This window comes from Monomorium pharaonis, chromosome 6 (genome assembly GCF_013373865.1).
Source record: "Monomorium pharaonis isolate MP-MQ-018 chromosome 6, ASM1337386v2, whole genome shotgun sequence".
In the NCBI taxonomy this organism is placed as follows: domain Eukaryota; kingdom Metazoa; phylum Arthropoda; class Insecta; order Hymenoptera; family Formicidae; genus Monomorium; species Monomorium pharaonis.
The window spans coordinates 18,799,926-18,822,622 of record NC_050472.1 but is presented as its reverse complement, the minus strand read 5'-3'; the positions used below and the strand labels follow the sequence as shown (position 1 = coordinate 18,822,622).

At 28.3% G+C, this 22,697-nt stretch overlaps 3 protein-coding genes across 4 annotated transcripts; all 3 read left to right on the top strand.

Moving 5' to 3' along the window:
* The first annotated feature begins 1,396 nt into the window (after positions 1-1,396).
* Positions 1,397-3,361, top strand: LOC105832922 (cytochrome P450 9e2). Its single transcript, XM_012674259.3, has one exon. The coding sequence runs from the start codon at positions 1,737-1,739 to the stop codon at positions 3,261-3,263; it is 1,527 nt and encodes a 508-aa protein (XP_012529713.1). The 5' UTR covers positions 1,397-1,736; the 3' UTR covers positions 3,264-3,361.
* A 4,907-nt stretch (positions 3,362-8,268) lies between these two features.
* On the top strand, positions 8,269-12,507 carry LOC105829376 (cytochrome P450 9e2-like). Of its 2 annotated transcripts, XM_036288528.1 has the most exons (2): positions 8,269-10,753; positions 10,838-12,507. In XM_036288528.1, exons 1-2 carry the CDS (start codon positions 9,640-9,642, stop codon positions 11,188-11,190), a joined length of 1,467 nt encoding a protein of 488 aa, XP_036144421.1. In that variant the 5' UTR covers positions 8,269-9,639; the 3' UTR covers positions 11,191-12,507. The 2 variants fall into 2 exon arrangements, with proteins under 2 accessions (XP_036144421.1, XP_036144420.1); XM_036288527.1 differs by having other exon boundaries at positions 8,270-12,507.
* Positions 12,508-18,274: 5,767 nt separating this feature from the next.
* On the top strand, positions 18,275-20,528 carry LOC105832921 (cytochrome P450 9e2-like). Its single transcript, XM_012674257.3, has one exon. The coding sequence runs from the start codon at positions 18,601-18,603 to the stop codon at positions 20,149-20,151; it is 1,551 nt and encodes a 516-aa protein (XP_012529711.2). The 5' UTR covers positions 18,275-18,600; the 3' UTR covers positions 20,152-20,528.
* The last annotated feature ends 2,169 nt before the right edge of the window (positions 20,529-22,697 follow it).

The following is a 22,697-nucleotide window of genomic DNA, read 5'->3' as shown; positions in this document are numbered from 1 at the left end:
ACATACTACATTTAGAATAAATTTTTATTAATTAATTAAATTTAAATTATGTAATTTTTTATTTTATTCTTACTTGCTGCTGCTAGGTTTGAACCCGGGACCTTAGGATGACGAACCTTGTACTTTACCTGCTACGCCAATTTGACTCATCGATATGGGTACTTGTTATTGTCTACATATTCTTATATGTTATAAACTGACGCAACTATATTATTTTTTATAAAAGCAATTAAATTTTGCAAAACATATTAAAAATAAATAGCATAAATTTATTTACTTATTAATTTCATTGTTAAATTTATCTTTTTCTATAACCTTAATAATTAATTTGATGGAAATTGCGATCTATTTAGCACTAATCTTTGAAGCGTTCAAATGATTAATAAGATGGTTAACTATATAGATCGTAATTCTAAGAAAAAATTGAATAGTATACATTTGTTATTCTGTTTTTGTTTAGCACGTGATGAATTTCAATTTTGTGCATTTTTTGTGCGCAGTAATTGTAGACAAACCATTATTTTTGAAAACATTATCTTTATAATAATTTTTTTTATTATCAAATAGATCTGTTATTCAGGATGTTATAATGTTGTCTGATTTCTGAGTCAACTACGATGCATCGTTCCGTAATAACATTGATACGAACGTGTTATGTTACGATTATACAATTTTTGTTAAATAACTATAACGCCAAAACAATGTATAACAGCTATATCACTTGCGTATAACAAATATTACGTAACAGATTATTTCTATGTCATATAGCACCTACATATCACAAGAATAACAATGTTAAATTACATGTAACTTCCATGTTATATTACCGCTATAAAATGTGTTCACTGGGTATATAATGCTAAATTATACACGGAGAGAATTTTCTCTTAAAAATTACCCAGAAAATCGTGGTAATTGTGAGACAACGTAAACCTTGAAAAATTTTACCATACTTTAGATAAAATTTACTCAAATTTACTCAAATTTAGTAAAATTTTAATAAATTTTCACAAAGTTTTAGTAAATTTTGTTAGAAGTATAGTAAAATTTACAAAAATTTTGTTAAATTTTATTAAAATTTTAGTAAATTTTGTCAAAAGTATAGTAAAATTCTTAAAGGTTTACGTTGTCCTACAATTACCACAATTTTCAGAGTAATTTTTAAAAGAAAATTCTCTCCGTGTATAATGCTATAATAACTAAAGCAACAAATACCTTCAAACACCGTTTTAAATATTATTTAATAATATTCTTATAATAATAATATTAAGTGCAACAATTATATAAGTTATTCTTTAAATTACAATATAAACATAATCATGTGAATATCTCATTTTTTTCTACGAATTTACACATAATTTACATATAAATAGTTTAATTATACATAATATATATGTATACGAATGCACACATTTAGCATCCACAACAAGTAATTACATGTTCAAATAATAATATACTAATATTGCAACATATGACACAATCTTGGTCAGTAAAATTTGGTCATTTAGTGATTCGAATCGAAAAGTATCAATGCTGATTAATCTTACATAATATCAGCTTATGAAAACTTTGCGGTAGAAAGATAGGAGTATATTAATAGACAGGAACTGCCGCGTATGCGAACAGTTGTCTGCAACGATTCGTGTCGGCAGTATCACTAGTGCTTTCAGTCGATCACTTATCAAGAAACGTTTACAAAGAAATCGTAGAAAAACATTTTTTAACAATTTTTTGCAATGGAATATTGGTCAATATTCTTATCAATAGTGATTGGTGTGTTGAGTATTTTTTATCTTTTTAGAAATTTCAATTTTTTTAAAAGAAATGGTCTTATACACATACCGCCTGTTCCAATACTTGGTACTATGACGTCACTTGTATTTCGTCGAGTGTCATTCGCCGATTTCGCTTTGAAGATATACGATTTCATTCCTGACGCAAAATATTATGGATTCTACGCCACGACAAATCCAGTCTTTTTGATTCGCGATCCAGACCTCATTAAGTCTATCCTTGTCAAGAATTTTGATTCATTTCCAGATCGTCGTGGCTTTTCTGATTTGAATGATCCTTTATTTGCAAAAAATTTATTTTCTCTGCATGGGGAAAAGTGGCGAAATGTGAGAGCCCTACTGAGTCCGTCTTTCACGTCCAGCAAGATGAAAATGATGTTCACGCTGATGTCGGAATGTGCTAAGGATTTTGGTAAATTTCTATCGACATTATCGGAAGACAAATGTGAAATGAACACGAAAGACGCCTTCTCTAAATATACGAACGACGTCATCGCTACATGTGCCTTTGGAATTAAAATTAACTCTATGAAAGATCCGACAAACAAGTTCTACGTTTACGGCAAGGAAGCGACTAACTTCCGTGCCTTCAAGTTCCTTTTGCTTAGAACTTTCCCAACTCTTGGAAAAATTCTCAAGATAAAGCTTATCAACGATTACATATCAAATTTTTTTAAGGACATCGTAGAGACTACAATTGCTACTCGTGACGCAGAGCACATTACACGCCCGGATATGCTGCAGTTAATGATGGATATCAGAGGCAAGGAAGGTTGTAGAGAACTAGACATCGACGAAATGACTGCGCAGGCTTTCGTCTTTTTCTTTGGTGGCTTTGATACTAGCTCAACCACGATGTCGTTTGCAGCTCATGAGATTGCAGCTAACCCAGAAGTTCAGACCAAATTGCAGCAAGAGGTCGACAAGGTTTTGGAGAAGTCGAATGGAGAAGTATCTTACGAATCTATTAACCAGTTCGAATATTTAGAAGCGGTGATAAGCGAGACTCTCAGATTATATCCACCAATTATGTTCTTAGAAAGAACATGCAACAAATCTTATGACTTACCACCTGCATTGCCAGGCGAGAAATCATTTGTCGTGAAGAAAGATACGATTTTTTGGATCCCGGTTTACGCGATACATCGTGATAAAAAGTACTATGATAATCCGGAGAAATTTTGTCCAGAAAGGTTTTTAAATAACAAAATGCATTACATCAATTGCTCACATTACATGCCATTTGGATTAGGACCTAGAATGTGTATAGCTAACAGGTTCGCCATGCTGGAAGTCAAAGTTCTACTGTTTCACTTACTAGCGCGATGTGAGCTGAAACCTTCCGCAAAAACTGCGTCTCCAATAAAATTTAGCAGAAATCTAACAGCGCTGCCGGAGAATGGATTTTGGTTGAACATTCAACGTAGAAAAAATATGCATCCTCTATTGACGTCTGTAATAAATGGCTAACTCTCAAAACATTTTAAATTATAATAGAAAAATATTACGTTTGTGATAAAAATTATTTTTGTAATAAAAATTATTGGACAATTTTATAATTTTATAAATATCATAGTGTTATGTTTGCTGCAAAAAATTTATGTTATTAAAATTACTGCAAATGTTAATAATTATTTTTGAAAGTATTAAAATAATATTTAACTTGAGCAAAATCAAAACTGATTGTGGCAATTCTTATGGGATTATTTCCTTTGTGTAGTATTTTTTTATTATAAATTTTTTTATAATTTACAAATTTTTGTTGGTTTAAAAAGGAATGACGTAAATAAATGCAGGTAATTTGTAGAAAAATATTCATTATTAGTTTTCTAAAGATCGAGTACAATCTACGATTTTGTCTAATTATATAGCTTTCCATCATGGAATTCACATGATTGAAGATCAATTTAATATTATTTATCTTTTTTTACCTGTGACAAAATAGGTGTAAATCGAGAAAGGATTTTTTGTTTTTTGTTAAACATTTTTTCATTATTTTGTTATACATATTTTTATATTTTGTTGTATTTATGTACTTTGTTAAGAATTCAAATCCTTTAGAAGTTTTTTAAAGTAAATTAATTAAAATTTTTTTAAGTAAATAATTTTTTTGAAATAAAACAAATAAAACTTTTTTAAAAGTTTGAAATAAAGTATTTAATTAATATTTAATTAGTCGAATAAACTGACTCTAGAGAGGAGGGTCACACTTGCCCCCCCTTGGGGGGACGCCCATGTTCGTGAGCAATACAACCTGTATTATAACAAGTACACATAGAACAACAAGTACCAACAAGTACATATAGAAGTTAATAAATTAATCATAATACTAACATATAAAATCGTTTGATATTGCAGAGCAAAAGCACAACCTTGTTTTGGTTTTACAATCTAAAAGTTTAAAGAATTGATACATTAACACAAAACATAAAAATTTCAAATTTACTTATATTTTACAATTTTTATAATTTTTTATTAATTAAATTATATCCAAGTATTAATATTGTTCTGCGAATATTTTTCATTTTTTTCGTTTTTGTTGCCTCATATAAAAAAATCTTAGCAAATTGAAAATAATTAGGAATTATATAAGTTCGACTATCAAACAAATATGATTAACCAATTTTTTTATAATTTTAATTGAATATAATATTATTAAAGGTATGATTATATGATTATATGATTATATAATTGGTAAATTTTTTTTAATAAAAACCACAAAAATGGAATAAATATATGGAATAAATATATACAATAAATATATGTACATCATATGTGTGTGTGTGTGCGCGCGCGCGCGCGCGCGCGCGTGTGTGTGTGTGTGTGTGTGTGTGTGTGTGTGTGTGATGTACATATTTTTTTTTCTGTAAATATTGAAGTAAATACATGTATTATAAGTTAATAAAACTTAAAACGTCTCGTCATTCATAAACACTTATAATTGTTAGATATTATTTTCTTTTTATTGTCGTCAATGTCTGTTATTACTTCTCTAAAACTTTAATCTTTTTTAAGAAATATGGATTGTATGCCGCCAGTTTTTCTCCAACAATTGTTGTTGCTTGAACTTGTTCAAAAGTCACAAGACATTTTGTAACCTTGTTCAAATTTACTCACTTAAAAGCAATGTTTATCAAGCATTCGGATTAATTGAATGATTGTCAGAATGATTCTCATATTTACGACGTGATGGAAATTAAGGTCAAAGTCATTTATAATCATGAAAGGATCAAAGGTTAGAATAGAAAAGTGAACATCAGTTATAAAATATATAATTATCGAGAATATGTCGAGATTATACCAGTAAATCAGCGAAAACAACTAATGATAATGCATATTTATATACGTTTGCTACTAATACTTTTTTAAAAAAAAGGTACAACATAATTTGAATGCATATCTATATACTACATAACTACTAACATTTTTTATATAAAAAAGTCACAGCATAATTTTAATATTTTTCATGCAAAGGGAAGTGGAGCGTTACATATGTAGTCCGCTGTAGTAGACGATTACTTGCTGTTGACTCTTGTTTATTTCGATGTAACATCTACGTGAATTATAAAAGTCCAATATTGTCTTGGGTTAGGTCCACCAATAATCGACATATTAACGTATGGAATCTTCAAATAATCTAATTAATTTCTATTGTAATTGTGAACAGCAAATTAAAGTTTATCATACATTTACGATAGATTTTTTCTTGTGTGTTATGGCTCGAGCGGATCAGCTTTTTCCTTAGCGCGCTTTTATTTGCACAATTTGAAAAATTAATACCTCGATTATTGGTGGATCTAACCCAAGACTTAACCCAAGACCTAACCTAAGACAATATTGAACTTTTATGTTCATCTCGATCCCTTCTACCTTTTTACAAGCGTTGACCCACATGTTTTGGGACACTGTATTTATAATTCATATTAATAACTAATGGAAAATTGCACTTTAAAATCAGCAGAATAAAATTTCAAAAAATCAAAAAGGTAGAATTAAAATAATTATTTTAATTTTTATACATTACGAATCTTGTGAAAGAAATAAAAAGTAAAAGAAATCATGTTTCTTTTCTTGTAAAGGCCATACTTTTCTTTATTTGGCTTTGACATTTTATTAAAAAGTTGTATAAAGTAACGAAGTACAATAGATTCAGTCTGCGTGCTATTAGCGTAGAGTTTCATTTGAGGACCACCTCCAAATTTATTATTATTATTAATATAAAGTTGCAACACCATTCAAGTTTTTTAAAATCTCAATTATGTTTTTTAAAAAAGGTGATTATAAAAGGTAATCATTATTTCTACACAGGACTCATGAAAAAACAAAGTAGCATGAACGTTATGAAGTTGAATACACTGAACTAATAATACTTGACGTAGCCATTTCTTTTACTATTGCGACAATTGAACAAAATGGTAGCCGATCAAAGTCAATAGCGGTTTATAAATTGTTATTGTTTTTACTGCGACAAAAATGTAAACATTGTAAAAGAAATTCTCCGTCAAACACTAATTTTTAATATTTAGAAAAAATGTCTAAAATGCAAGTTGTGTCGGTCGGTCAAGCTGTTTTTAAAATGTAAATGTTCATGCATTTTTAAAAATACGGAACGTCCGTAATTATTGAGATGAGAAATGTGTTAGATAGTTGAAGTGATTCTATCGGTTGCGATAAAAAATCGTTCTTTCAACAATATGCTTGTAATTAAGTTATTCTTTTATTGCTTTTTATCTGCTGTGTCATTGTTATTAGTCAGTATGCAAGAAAAACATGTATTGCTGGATATAATGCGTTTGAAGATTAAGCAACGTAAAAATTACTTACTAAGGTTTGAGATACGGAAAACATTTGTACGACCAGACATGCAATTGATTATAGAAACCAAGGAGAGGACCCGGAAAGAAATTAACTATCGAGGATATAACCGCACAAACATTTTTTTCTTTGGCGGTTTTGACACTATCTCCAGCTTGATGAGGTTTACCACTTGTAAGATCGATATGCAATCAGACATTTAAGCAAAACTGTTCGATAAAATACATGAATTTCCAAAAATAATCAACGAGGAATTGACTTATGACACGTTGAATGGAATGTAATACTTAAACGCGGTGATCAATGACACTAAAATTGTGGCCTGTAGTTATTTTTTAGAATAGATTAAGTATAGAAAATTTTTTTTCAAAAAACAATTTTTTTCAAAAAATGAATAGCATAGTTAAATAGAGGTATTTATGCTATAAAACTTTTGTATGAAACATCTTTTGATATTTTGTTTAGTTTACGAGATATATCAAGAAAAAGCAAAAACCGTCAGCTTTTGAAGGGTTAGCTTTTCAATCGTTTATAAGCACCAACTAAAAATTCCTAAATTTATGTATTTAAATTCATGTATAAATTCAATACTCTTAAAATAGGTACGATTTAAGCGACCGGTTTCATAATCGTATCTTTTGTTGTTTTAGAGAAGTGAACATCAGTCATACGTATATATACGTAATTACAAAATCATAAAATAGTTGAAAAAATTGATAATCATGCATATCTATATATGTTTATTACTAACATTTTTTTAATCAAAAAGGTCACAACATAATTTTAATAACAAACATGCGAAGGAAAGTGGAGCGTTACGTACGTAATCTATTGATGACTATATACTTGCTGTTAACTCTTGTTTTACTTTGATCTAACACCTACGTGAATTTTAATACATAATATATGCCTATAAAAATTGTAAATAAATGTTCTACATTACTAAATCACTTGGAAATGAATGAAACCGACAAATATGTATTAGAACAACAAAACTGAGGAAGAAAGACAGGAAAAATTATTATGTATTTCTAATTATCATCTGTGTACTAATTTTACATAAACAAAAAATAATTTTATCAAAATCTTACAAAGGTAAAAAGGATACATAAACGCGTGCATTAAAAAATGGGTACACAGAAAGAAAGATTTTTTTTATTTAATAAACCGTTTTGTTTGACTATTTCAAACCATATATTTCTTTGTTTCTAATAAATTTACTAAATCTAAAAAAATGTGTATAAAATTTACTAAAACCAAAAAAATATGTACTTCGGAATAACCGAACAAAAAATTGTCTATTAAATTTAAAGAAATCTTTCTCTTTATGTACAAAATCAATACAATTAACCAAGTACAGTAAAAAAAATTCTATAAAAATATATTTAAAAATTATTTTTAAAAAAGAAATGTTTTAAAAAAATAAAGCAAAAATTTTACGTGTTTGGTTCTTGTTATTTTTGTATTTTTAAGGCTTTATATTATTAATATTGATGTGTATATACAAGAAAATAATTAATTATTTTTTTATTATAACTTTGCTGTAGATATAGTTTTAATATTTAAAGGTTTGTGTTTTTAAATTTTTTATTAATAATAATATTAACATTTAGTTACATATACTGTATATTTGTTTATGTTACTATAATTTTTTATTTATTTTATTTTATTTAGTTATTATATTAATATATACGCGTACATCAATATTTATTACTTACATATTACGTAATAATTTTGTTTTAATAAAATAAAATTATATGTAATCATTGTAAAACCTCTTGAATGATAAATTGGCTTTGTGTGCGCATGTGTGTATGTAAATTTAAATGGAGAAATTGGAGAACGTAAAATATATTTTTCTATCTAAGAGATTTCAAAATTTCATGATTGAATGTACCGTACCGATTTTAATTGCATCGGAGATTGTCAAAAGCTTGCCTCAGTATTATATAATAAAATTATCATTTTTAAATAATTTTTATTATGATTTTAGTTTCTGACATATTTTAACGTGAATTTGAAGCTAAATTCCAAATAAAGCTTAATAGCGCGACATTTGCGCAGTAAAATTTGTGTCACGGTACATTTTAAAAAATGTATTATAAGTACTTGGCGTTACGCCGCTCTATCGTGTCACTTGATAGGATTAATAATTTTTAAATTTTAAACCAATGTTTACGATGCAGTTTCACAAAACAGATCCATAAATGTCATTTATTAATCTGTTATATTCTTATCGATACACATTTTATATCAACAAGTGATATAAAATAGATAAGATATAAAGATAAAAAATATGAGCTAAAAAAGTAACAAAATTATTTAACGCTGTTTTATAAGCTGTATTTAAAATTTCACATCAGGATGATAGAATGGAAGTATTAGAAATTTGTTAATAAAACACTATGTTCATAAAACATATTATTATTTAATTAGTAATATAGTTTCCATTATTGCTTATAACCTATTCCTATCTGTCAACAAGTTTACAAATTCCGTCCCAATAAAACCGCTTGTAGATTTAGATGTAAAAAAATTACCAACAGTACGTTAACATAACTTAACAATATTGTTAAACTTTTTTGAATTTAGAATATAATCATATAAATGTTTTTATCCAGCATCTTTATTTTTTTCTACGAATTTATATATACATAGTTTAATTATACATTATATATATTTATACTATATATATATGCGAACACAACATACACAATAAATAGTTACATGCTTAAATATTACTACATTAACATTGTAATGTATTATATAAATTTGGCCAGTAAAGTTTGGTTATTTAGTGATTTGACTCGAACAAAGTATTAATGCTGGTTGATATTACACAACATCAGCTTATGAAAACTTTGCGTCAGAAAGATACTGGTATATTAATAGACAGGAGTGCCGCGTATCCGGACAGTTGTCTGTGACGATTCGTGTCGGCAGTATCACTAGTGCTTTTAGTTGATTACTTATCAAGAAACGTTTACAAAGAAATTAAAGAAAAACATTTACATATATACAATCTTTTGCCATGGAATACTGGCTTATATTGTTATCAATAGTAATCGGTGCATTCAGCATTTATTATCTCTTAAAAAATTTCAATTTCTTCAAAAGACATGGTGTTATACACGTACCGCCTCTTCCGATGTTTGGAATCGTGATATCGGCTATATTTCGTCGAATACCATTCGCCGATTTCTTGATAAAGATATACAATTTTTATCCAGACGCAAAGTATTTTGGAATCTATCTCATTAATAATCCAACCTTTCTGGTTCGGGATCCAGAACTCATCAAGTCCATCCTTGTGAAGGATTTCGAGGCATTTCAAAATCGTCGTGGCTTCTCTGACTTAAGTGATCCTCTATTTGCAAAAAATTTATTTTCTCTTCGCGGAGAAGAGTGGCGAAATGTGAGAACTCTATTGAGTCCGTCCTTTACGTCCAGCAAGATGAAAATGATGTTCACGTTGATGTCGGAATGTGCCGAGGAATTTACTAAATTTCTATTGACGTTGCCGGAGGATAAATGTGAAATAGACATAAAAGATGCCTTCTCTAAATATATGAATGACGTTATCGCCACATGTGCCTTTGGAATCAAAACTAATTCCATGAAAGATCCGACAAACAAGTTCTACGTTTACGGCAAGGAATCGTCTAATTTTTTAAGAGGTCGCTCCTTAAAGTTTATTTTTCTTACATCTTTTCCGAGTCTCGGGCGAATTTTCAATATAAAGCTGGTGGACGATAAAATAATGAATTTCTTTAAAGACATTGTAAAGACTACGATTGCAACACGTGACGCGGAGCATATTACACGTCCGGATATGCTGCAGTTAATGATGGATATCAGAGGCAAGGAAGGTCATAGAGAACTGGATATTGACGAAATGACTGCGCAAGCGTTCCTCTTTTTTTTCGGTGGCTTTGATACTAGCTCGATTGTAATGTCCTTCGCAGCTCACGAGATCGCAGTTAACCCCAAAGTTCAGACCAAATTGCACCAAGAGATTGACAAGGTTTTGGAAGAGTCAAATGGCGAATTGTCTTACGAATCCATTAATCGGCTTGAATATTTAGATGCAGTAATAAGCGAGGCTCTCAGATTATATCCGGCAGCTTATTTCTTAGACAGACAATGTAACAAAGATTATGAATTACCATCTGCATTGCTAGGCGAGAAACCATTTGTTATAAAGAAGGGTACCAATTTTTGGATTCCAGTTATCGCGATACATCGTGATAAAAAATACTACAATGATCCGGAGAAATTTTGTCCAGATAGATTTTTAAACAACAGGAAGAATCAAAATTCCTCATTACATGCTTCCCCATATTACATGCCGTTCGGATTAGGACCAAGAATGTGTATAGCTAACAGGTTTGCCTTATTGGTACTTAAAGTTCTGCTGTTTTACTTATTAGCGCGATGTGAGCTGAAACCTTGCGCGAAAACAACATTCCCAATGAAATTTGCCAAAAGTCTGGCATTGATGCCGGAAAATGGATTCTGGTTGAACATTCAGCGTAGGAAAGATATGCATCCTGTGTTGAATTCTGCAGTAATGAATGGCTAAATTGTAGAAAACATTTTAGATTGTAATTACAAAACATTAGATTTGTACTAAAAATCAATTTTCTAAATAAAATTAATAAAGTTTTTATAAGTGTAAATACAATATTATAGTATTATGTTTTTTCTAATAAAAAAGTCAAGTAATAAAAGTATTATGGGTGTTGTATATGTTAATAGTTAATTTTTGTTAGAAATGTTAAATTATTATTTAACAAAAGTAAAATTGAAATTTATTATTCCTACTTATAAAATTCAATCTATTCTCTCTGTGCAACTTTCTTATATTTTATTAATATATAGATTTTTATTGGAACAAAGAAAGGAACGATGAAATAAACGTATGTAGTCTATATGTATATTGTTGAATAATAACTTAATTATTTATACAAAAAGTTTACATTACACGACCTTAAATAACAATTCTTTTTAATTTTTAGTTTTTATAAGTTTCATATAAATTTAATCTTTATCCGTATTTAATATATAGTTATTAATATCTTTTTTTTATTTTTAATTTTATGCAACTATTAATTGTTATATTATAATTTTTTTTATGTTTTTATAACTCAATAGCATTTTGTATAATTACCTTAATGTCACGTTGTAATAGAGTATAGTTTCTATTATATAGTATGATTTATTACATAGTATAATTTCTGTGTATAATATTATTTTAAAAAACGACTTTTTATTTTCTTATTGATAAAAAAGCAATTTTGCTATTGAAAAATGATTTTAAACAGTCTTTTATCATTTAGAAATAATTTGATGATAACGTTAAGTGATAGTTAAAAAGTAAATTTATATACAACGTATTAAAAAGAAAAGCATTCATAATTTATATGGTAGATAATACATATCGTACTCAGTAAAAAAACTTTAATAAATATAGCTTAAGCTTAAAATTATTTGTAAGATATAAATAATTTTATATGTTAATATCACGACTGACTTATTGGCTTTTACATGTTGCATTCGTCAACTATAATATAAATAGTGTAATTAAAGTATTCTTCAGACAAGAGGAGTACTGCCTTCTAATACATTGGTTACGTTTTTATTTACATTTAGATTTGAAATTTTAAGTTAATATTTACGACCTGCGTTTTAAATGTGTCTTTATTTAATTTGTATACATATTTAATTTGTATTAATAATTAATTAAAAAATACATTTTGTATAATCAGCAGAAAATCTCAGAAAGCTAGAAAAGGGCAGTTAAAATAATTATTTTTATTTTTATACATTAATGCATGTGAATAACATTTTACATGTTGTGTACATCAAATTTATTTATAAACAATTTAAACAAATATTATATTATCTTATTTAATTTATTATTTTCTTTTCCTCTCCCAAAAATATATATTGATACTAATTTTATATTGTTACGCGCTCCGCCCGGTGCACTCCTCAACCGCGAGTCATCTGTCGCATCGCCGATATTGCTCGGCAGAAAGAATTTTGTAGCAACGAATAATTTGTTATAAATAAAAAGTGACAGTTCTGAGCCGGAGTCTTGCCGTGGAGTGGAGGACGCTTTAATCTGTTTCCATTCTTTTAAATAAAGTTAGTGTTCTAATGAAATCTTGCTTAGCTCTTTCCGCGAGTGAGTGCGTGTGTATGAGTGACGGAGAGCGGCTCGACGTAACAATATATATGTATATAAAATAATATTAAAATTATATATACATAACAAAGTAATATGATTTAGAAAATGAAATAGAAAAATGTACATCTTTTAATTAAAACTTATAATAATATTAGATCCAATAAAATAAATATTTGTTAATTGAGAATCTTTTTTAAATAATAAGTTCCTTGCAATACGTATGCTTACATTACTTCGTGTTAAATGAATAAATTCATACTAAAATAATAAATTTCCATTTGCCTAAAATTACGTAATTATAAATAATTTAAATATTAAAAACAATTTGTATGTATCGAATATATGTATCGGGCAAATGATTCAAATATTATGTTACAAAAGACAATTTATCTAGAAAAAAAAATTTTTACTAACAATGTTCAGAACAAACATACTTACAGACGAACATTTATCCGTTTTTAAAACTTCCTACTGCTTTAAAATTTAACTTGCAATTTTTTAGAAAGTGGCGAAAACTATTTTTTACATTATTAAGAGTAGGCCATTCGTACAAACATTGTATTTCTTTATCTCAGAATTTATATTAATTTGTTACCTTTTATATTTAATATTTTATATTATAGAAATGAATATAAATTTTTCTAATGTTGAAAGTATAGAGATATTTAATCTAGCTATGCTTTTAATTAGAACAACATTTTTATTAATAACAGCACACTTTTTTTTTTATTTAAGCTTTAAAAAAGCATATTTACCCAGATAAGTTAAAACAAGAATTTAATTTTGCGACTCTTTTATGAAAAAAATAGAAAGAATTATAGAAATTGTGTTGTTTTATTGTAAATGCCATACTTTTCTCTATTAGTCATCAAAATTTTATTAAAAAATAGTATAAAGTAGCAAAGCACAATTGATTTATTGTCAGTGTGCGTGACAGTGAAGCTTTGTTTGAGGACCACCTCTGAATTTATTATTATTATTAATATAAAGTAGTGACATCATTCAAGTATTTTTAAATTATGCTTTTAAAAAACGGCGATTATACAGTAATCATTATTTTCACAGAACTTATCAAAACACAAAATAGCACGCGAACGTTATAAAATTTAATATTTATAGATTTAATAATACTTGACGTAGTCGTTTTTTGTACTATTGCGACAATTGAACAAAATGGCAGCCGATCAAAGTCAATAGCGGTTTATAAATTGTTATTGTTTTTTACCGCGACAAAAATCTAAACATTGTAAAAAAACTCTCTGTCAAGCACTAGTTCTTAATATAAAAAAAAATCTATAATTGCAAGTTGTGCCGGTCGGTCAAGCCGTTTTCAAAATGTAGAAGTTCACGCTAGGAATGTTTGATTTTTTATAATAAAAATCAATTTCTGAATCGATTTTGAATTGGAATAATCAAAATTGATGTACTAAAAAAATCGAACTAAAAAGATCGATTTTTGAGAAATTGATTAAAAAAAGTCGTGCATTATTTAAAAGTTAAGTATACACATGCAGTTCCAATTAATGTAGAACCGGCCTTACGAGCGAGAAGGCTGCGCAGTGACTATTGCACATGTCTGCTCATCGGCTAACCGCTTTACCAATAGATCTGTTCGTGTTGCTTGAAATCTCCAAAAATTTTTGCAATTGAAACGAGATGAATATATATTCGCGCGTTGGGGAGAGAGAAAGCGAAGACGTTGAGTGCAAAAAGTGTAAGCAACGTGAACAGACCTAATAACGCGCAAAGTTGCCGCTGCGCGCGAATGACAAGCGTCCTGCGTTCTGTGTGTCAGGAGCCATAAATCCACTTTTATTAACAAAAAGATCGAAGATCGATTTCATATTAAAATAATCGATTTATATAAAAATCGAATTTAAAAAAATTCGATTTAAAAATCGATTATTTTGTTAAAAAAAAAATCAATTCTTAAAAAATCGATTCAGAATCAAACATTCTTAGTTCACGCATTTTTAAAAATACGGGACGTCAGTGATTATTGAGATAAGAAATGTGTCAGATAATTGAAATGGTTTTATCAGTTGCGATAAATAAATCTTTCTTTCAACATTATGCTTGTAATTAAGTTATTCTTTTATTGCTTTTTATCTGCTTTGTCACTGTTATTAGTCAGTATGCAAGAAAAACATATTGCTGGATATGATGCGATTGAAGATCAAGTAACGTAATATTATTTACTAAGGTTTGAGATACGTGAAAACATTGTAGACCAGACATGCAATTGATTATGGAAACGAAGGAAGGGACCCGAAAAGGAATTAATTATCGAGAATACGACCGCGCAAATGTTCATCTTCTTTATTAGCAGTTTTGATACTATCTTCAGTTTTGCCGCTATCGAAATTGCTGTGAATTCAGAGGTCCAGGTAAAACTGCTCAATGAGATAGATGAGGTTCTAAAAATAATCCAACAGAAATTGACTTATGACATATTAAACAAAGCTTGAATGCGGTGATCAATGAGATTCTTAGATTGTAGCCCGTAATTTTTTTTAAATAGAGAATAAGATGTAGAGAATTTTGAGCTACCTTCAACACTTCCTGGAGATAAACTTTTTCTCTTAGAAAAAGAAATAATAAACGTTTAGTTCCATATCTACATCGGGATTCAAAGTGTTTCAAGAACCAAACAAGTTTTATTTTCTGCAAAACGTTTTCTGAATGAGAACAAGAAAGCTGTGAATTTATCTGCGTACATTCAATTTGGACTTGCAAGGGAACCTCGCGAACTCGAAAATTCTGATTTTAATAAAACTTGGCGTAAATGTAGAGGGGTAAATACATGAAATTTAGAAATTTTTTGTTAGTACTCAAAAACAGTTTAAAGCGTAAAAACTACCCTTTCAAGATTGATACAGTTTTGCTTTTTCTCGATATATCTCAACTATTAATATATCTTGATATAAACTAAACAAAATATCAAAACATGTTTTATACAAAAGTTTTACAGCATAAATACCTCTATTTAATTATGCTATTTATTTTTTAATAAAGAAATTAAAAAAAAAAACAGTTTTTTAAATAAATAGCATAATTAAATAAAAATATTTGTGCTGTAAGACTTTTGTATAAAACATTTTTTCATATTTGAATATTTTACAAGATATATTGAAAAAAGGCCAAAATGTCTCAGACTTTGAAAGATGATTTGAACGCTTTAAACCGTTTTTGGGCACCAATAAAAAATTTCTAAATTTATGTATTAACCTACATTTATGCCAAGTTTCAATAAAATCAGAATTTCAGATTTGCAAGGTTCTTTGTCAGTCTAAGAATGTGCGTAGGCAACAGGTTTGAGTTATTGAAGGCCAAGATTGTGTTGTTCTAATGTTTGTTAGCTCGTTGCGAATTACAAATGTCCACGAAGACTTTGGATCCATTGTGGTTAAGTAAAGGACATCTAACTTTGATGGTAGATGAAGGATTTTGGGTGAAGATTCAGATAAGAAATATTAATGTACACTCTAATGTTGTTAATGGTAATGTTTAAATTTACAAACAAATAAAATTTACATTTATAATTATAAATTTGATGAACATTGTTCGTAACTCCGACAAACTAATTTGCACATGTGTAAGCGTTAATAATTTTATTTTAAATAAGATTTTTGTTATAATCAAATCTGTTTATAATTAAATAAACTGGAAAGCAATAATATTTGTATTTGTTTATAATATTATCTCTTTTTAATCGTTAACGTTTTATGGATATTGAACGCTACATTAACTCTTAATTTGTTTATTTGTCATTCGTATTGTTACACGTAATTGAATAATTTTATATGATTTTTTATAAATTTTTCCGTGAATTGCCGCTTAAAAGTTTTAATAAATACTATTTTTAGCAAAAAGAACGTGAACTACCCAAAGTTTTTTTTGATATTTGAAATAATGTGATATAATATCTAACTTAATTTTTATGCAAAGAAGTAAACAAAAGATAAAAAATTTTGAACAGATATTAAACAACAAATATTAAGTCAAGGTAAAAAAATTGTAAGTTGATAATGTATTTTATCGCACAAAAACCGATTGTATAAGAATGAATGAGAGAAGCAATTACACAGTTTAAAAATAACCGCTACTTATTGTTAATGTGCTAATGATTAAATAAACACTTTGATTAATATGCTGGCTTTATTATAATAGAAGAATATTGTTCAAGAAAATTATGTTTTGCTTTTTAAAAACATACAAAATATTATTTTGAGTTAATAAATATTTAATGTAAAATTTATAAAAACATAATTTTATACATATTTGCATTAATAAAACTTTGCTGTAGGTATAGGTTTAATATTTAGAAATTTGTAATTTTTGTAATTTTTCATCAACAATAATATTAACATTTACTTATACATTCTGTATATTTGTTTATGTTACTATTATTTCTTTATTTAGTTTATTTTTATTAATTATTATATTAATATATGTATATATATATATATATATATATATATATATATTTGCGCATATTGATATTTATTACTTACATATTACGAAATAATTTTATTTTAGTAAAATAAAATTGTAAATAATAATTGTGAAGCCTCTTGAATGATGAATTGGCTTTGCGTGTGCATGAGTGTATATGCGAATCTGATTCTTGGAGAACATAGAATTGTATTTTTTTGCTTTAGAATATTTTAAAATCTCAGGATTGAGTGTACCGCATTTTAATCGGACTAATGGTTTCAATCAAAAGCTTGCATCAATATTATATAATAAAATTACCATTAGATTTATATTACGATTCTAATTTCAGAGATATTTTAATTGAAAATGAATTTGACAGCTAAATTTAAAATAAAGCTTAATAACACCGCGACATTTACTTACGCAGTAAAATTCGTGTCTTTTATGTATAAAAGGCACTCTATCGTGTCGCTTGACAGAATTAGTAATTTTTTAATTTTAAAGCCTACAGTGCAGTTTCACGAAACAGATCCATAAATAGCATTTATTAATCTGTGATATTCTTATCGGTACTCATTTCAACAAACAGTGATGTAAAATAACATAAGATAAAATATGAAGATAAGAAATATATGCTTAAAAAATAACAAAATTATTTAACGCTATTTTATAAGCTGTATTTAAGATATTATATTAGGTTGATAAGAAGTAATGAAAATACTGGAATTTTGTTAATAAAATTTTGTTAATAAAACACTACGTTTATAATATATACTATTTTATGTAATTAATAATATAGTTACAATTATTGCTTAAAATATGTTACTATCTATTAACAAGTTTACAAATCCCGTTTCAATAAGAATTAATATATTTAGAAGTAAAAAAGGCAACAGTACGTTAACATACAATTCTGATAATATTATTAAATTTTTTTGAATTTAATATATAATTATATAAACATCTTTATCTTTTTACTACAAATTTACATATAAATAGTTTAATTGTACATAATATATATGTATAAAAATATGCAAATACTTAACATGCACCCTAAATTGTTACATGTTCAAATATTACTACATAAACATTATAATGTATTATATAAATTTGGTCAGTAAAGTTTGGTCATTTACTGATTCGAATCGAACAAAGTGTTAATGCTGGTAATTATTCTTACATGATATCAGGTTGTGAAAATTTTGCGTCAGAAAGATACCGGTATATTAATAGACAGGGATCGCTGCGTACGCGAACAGTTGTCTGTAACAATTCGTGTCGGCAGTATCGCTAGTGCTTTTAGTTGATTACTTATCAAGAAACGTTTACAAAGAAATCAGAAAAACTTTTTAACAATTTGCCATGGAATATTGGTCGATATTGTTATCAATAATAATTGGTGCATTTAGCATTTATTATCTTTTTAAAAATTTTAATTTTTTTAAAAGACATGGTGTTTTACACGTACCACCTTTTCCAACGTTTGGAGTAACGACATCGCTCATATTTCGTCGAGAATCATTCATCGATTTTTTGCTGAAGATATACAATTTTTATCCAGACGCAAAGTATTTTGGAATATACCTTATTACTAAACCAACCTTTCTGGTTCGGGATCCAGAACTCATCAAGTCCATCCTTGTGAAGGATTTCGAGGCATTTCAAAATCGTCGTGGCTTCTCTGACTTAAGTGATCCTCTATTTGCAAAAAATTTATTTTCTCTTCGCGGAGAAGAGTGGCGAAATGTGAGAACTCTATTGAGTCCGTCCTTTACGTCCAGCAAGATGAAAATGATGTTCACGTTGATGTCGGAATGTGCCGAGAATTTTACTAAATTTCTATCAACATTGTCGGAGGATAAATGTGAAATGGACACAAAAGACGCCTTCTCTAAATACACAAACGACGTCATCGCCACATGTGCCTTTGGAATCAAAATTAACTCTATGAAAGATCCGACGAACAAGTTCTACGTTTACGGCAAGGAAGCATTTAACTTTTTCAGAAGTCGCTCCTTAAAGTTTCTTTTCCTTAGATCTTTCCCGAGTCTCGGGCGATTTTTTAATATGAAGCTGATGGACGATAAAATAATGAACTTCTTTAAAGACATTGTAAAGACTACGATCGCTACTCGTGATGCGGAGCACATTACACGTCCGGATATGCTGCAGTTGATGATGGATATCAGAGGCAAGGAAGGACGCAGAGAACTGGACATCGACGAAATGACAGCACAGGCTTTTGTCTTTTTCTTCGGTGGCTTCGATACTAGTTCAACCGCGATGTCTTTCGTAGCTCATGAGATCGCAGCTAACCCAGAAGTTCAAACTAAATTGCAGCAAGAGATTGACAACGCTTTGGAAGAATCGAATGGAGAAGTGTCTTACGAATCCATTAATCGGCTCGAATATTTAGATGCAGTAATAAGCGAGGCCCTCAGATTATATCCGCCAGCTCCTTTCTTAGACAGACAATGTAACAAAGATTATGAGTTACCGTCTACACTACCAGGCGAGAAACCATTTGTCACGAAGAAGGGTATGAATTTTTGGATTCCAGTTGTCGCGATTCATCGTGATAAAAAGTATTATGATGATCCGGAGAAATTTTGTCCAGATAGATTTTTAAACAACGGGACAAATCAAAATTCGTCGCTACATGCTTCCTCATATTACATGCCGTTCGGATTAGGACCAAGAATGTGTATAGCTAACAGGTTCGCCATACTAGAAGTCAAAGTCCTATTGTTTCACTTACTAGCGCGATGTGAGCTGAAACCTTGCGCGAAAACAACGTCTCCAATGAAATTTGCCAAAACTTTGATAGTAATGCCGGAGAATGGTTTCTGGTTGAACATTCAGGGTAGGAAAGATATGCATCCTGTGTTGAAGTCTGCGGTAATAAATGACTAAACTTCAAAAAACATTTTAAGTTGAAATTGCGAAACATTAGATTTGTAATTAAAATCACGTTTTTAAATGAAATTATCATGCGTTTTTCTAAGTAAATACAATATTGTGGTATCATGTTCTTTATAATAAAAAAATTAAGTTTATGTAATGTAGTATTGTGGGTGTTGCGAATGTTAATTTTTAAGTAATTCTTTTATCAATATGTTATGTTTTTAATTACTTTTATGCATGAATTCAATATTTTTGAAGAAGGTACAATTTAGGCGACCGGTTTCCTAATCGTACCTTTTGCAGCGTGTTGTAAAAATGCTTATAACATATTAATGTGTTATTAATAAAAAGCTTGGCGTATAATAATAGATGCCTTAAATATAAATTACAATTTTTAATATTTATTTTAAATAATATAAAATGCAAAATGCAACCAAAAATAATATAAGTAGTACGCATTTGGCAACTCTTCTCTCTTTTTGTATATATACATATTTTTTTCTTTTTTAATTGCAAATTGAACACTATCTTGTAAACTTTTTTATTTTTTGTACGGATTTTACATATTAGCAGTACTTTTACTTTGCTCGTTTGCTGAATTTGCAAGATTTTTGGTTAATATTTAATATATTTTTTTCATAAATCTAATTGTTATTATATTTACAATGTGTGAATACAAATATAAAATAATATATGTTGGGGACGTACATTAAAAACAAATAAAGAATTGTGTATTACGTATTATATTATTCTAACGGCGTCATAATTTCAGTAAACACGGTTGTAAAAATGTTATTTGAATATTACGTGTAAAATATTTAAAAAGACAATTCTAGAACTACTATCTCTTAGATAACCAGAAATAAATATAAAATAATATATACTAAAAAAATAAAATTTATTGATTAATATTATATAAAATTTATTAATAAAATCAATTTCTGTATTAATTCAGAAATAAGTGCATTCAATTATTTAATTTTTAATTTTGTTTTTTAATATAGTACATATTTTGCAATTACATGTAGGTAACGTAGGAAGTTCGAAGGAAAAATAATTCTGAGAGTGTTTTTGCCACTTACCTTGTTCAATTTCTTCGTAGCGAGACAATACATCGTTTCGAACCACCCTTATGATCTCCACTTCATCAATTCTTGGCCCTTCTCCAACACTCCGTCCCTTTCTAACGGCAGTAAGTGAATTAGATTAGAAGAGGTATTTTTATCGAGTCAGAAGAAGGCTCTTTGCTACACATCTTGCAAAGAGCTGATAATAGATATTTTTACCAAAGTAATCGCAATGAATTACTTATGTATACATACACTTATGTGTACATATTAAATTTTATTTACTTTATAAATGTTTTTCTTATTTTTTAGACACCGTTGACTAAATAAAATCATCAATTTTCTTTAATAAAATTATTAATGTATATAGAAAAACACATATTGCAAGTTACCTAATTGAATTAAATGTTAACTTAATTATTTCAAATATTTTATAAGCTTATTTTATAAGCTTACACGTAATCTGTAAGTTTGTCATAAGTTTATTATAATCATGAATATTTTAAGACAACAAAAAATTTTCAATTTGCTTCATAATATTCTTCTTTTAAAATATAAATTCTTTCTTTGGGTATACAATAATATGTTTTTTTATAAATTATAATGAATATATATTAAGACTATTATTTAAAAATATTTTTTGTTTAAAAATAATTGTTATTTAAAAGAAGAAAAAAGTAATTTGAGCAACTGCTTTTCTTAACAGTTGATATCTTTCTGTATAGTTAGTTTTCTTTCGATTACGTATTTTTTAACATATTTATATTATATATTGTTGTAAAAAATTGCTTTCTTTACTATTTCTAATTTAAGAGATAAAATATAGAAATATTTTGTTCTCTTCTCGTCCGTTATCTTGCTATTAGAATGCATTAGGCATAGAATTTGATTGACCAATGATAATTAAGTGGTTCAGTCGGCTACTAATTATCTAAATTACAAGGACTTCCCGTAACAGCGAAGGATAACTGCGTCTAATGATCAAGTGGATCAAATGTAACAGTGTCCAGTTGATTCAATTGCCATGGTGCGTCACACAAGCGTCTTATTCGATAGGAACCAGTTTGTCGTCCGTCGGAGGCCACAAGTTGCGACTCCTTTGGAAGAGCAATGGCCGCAGAGGGAGCACACGCTCTTCCGACCGCTCATTAAAGCGGCATTCACGAGCTCATATCGTGTCTCTGGAAACGCCCAATCACGTAGCCGAATACATTATACAACTGTTATATCATGCAACTGCACGAGCGAACGTGCAACCAATGCAGATCCTCTTTGGTCAACGCAAGAGATCTGTCTCAGACTTAACATGCAGAATCCCGACATTTGTTACAGCCCCAAATCTGAACTGTCTTACATATATAGAATAGATCTATATTAAATATTTTTATAACTATAACTATTTACTATTAATTTTTATCTAATTTTTCGACAAATTTTTTATTTCTTCTTTCTTATTTTTTTCACTATTTGTTTTCTTAAAAATTTGTA

What these genes read in the sequence shown, in the direction of transcription:
- LOC105832922 (XM_012674259.3), top strand. Translation starts at nt 1,737, where the DNA reads ATGGAATATTGGTCAATATTCTTATCAATAGTGATTGGTGTGTTGAGT.
- LOC105829376 (XM_036288527.1), top strand. Translation starts at nt 9,640, where the DNA reads ATGGAATACTGGCTTATATTGTTATCAATAGTAATCGGTGCATTCAGC.
- LOC105832921 (XM_012674257.3), top strand. Translation starts at nt 18,601, where the DNA reads ATGGAATATTGGTCGATATTGTTATCAATAATAATTGGTGCATTTAGC.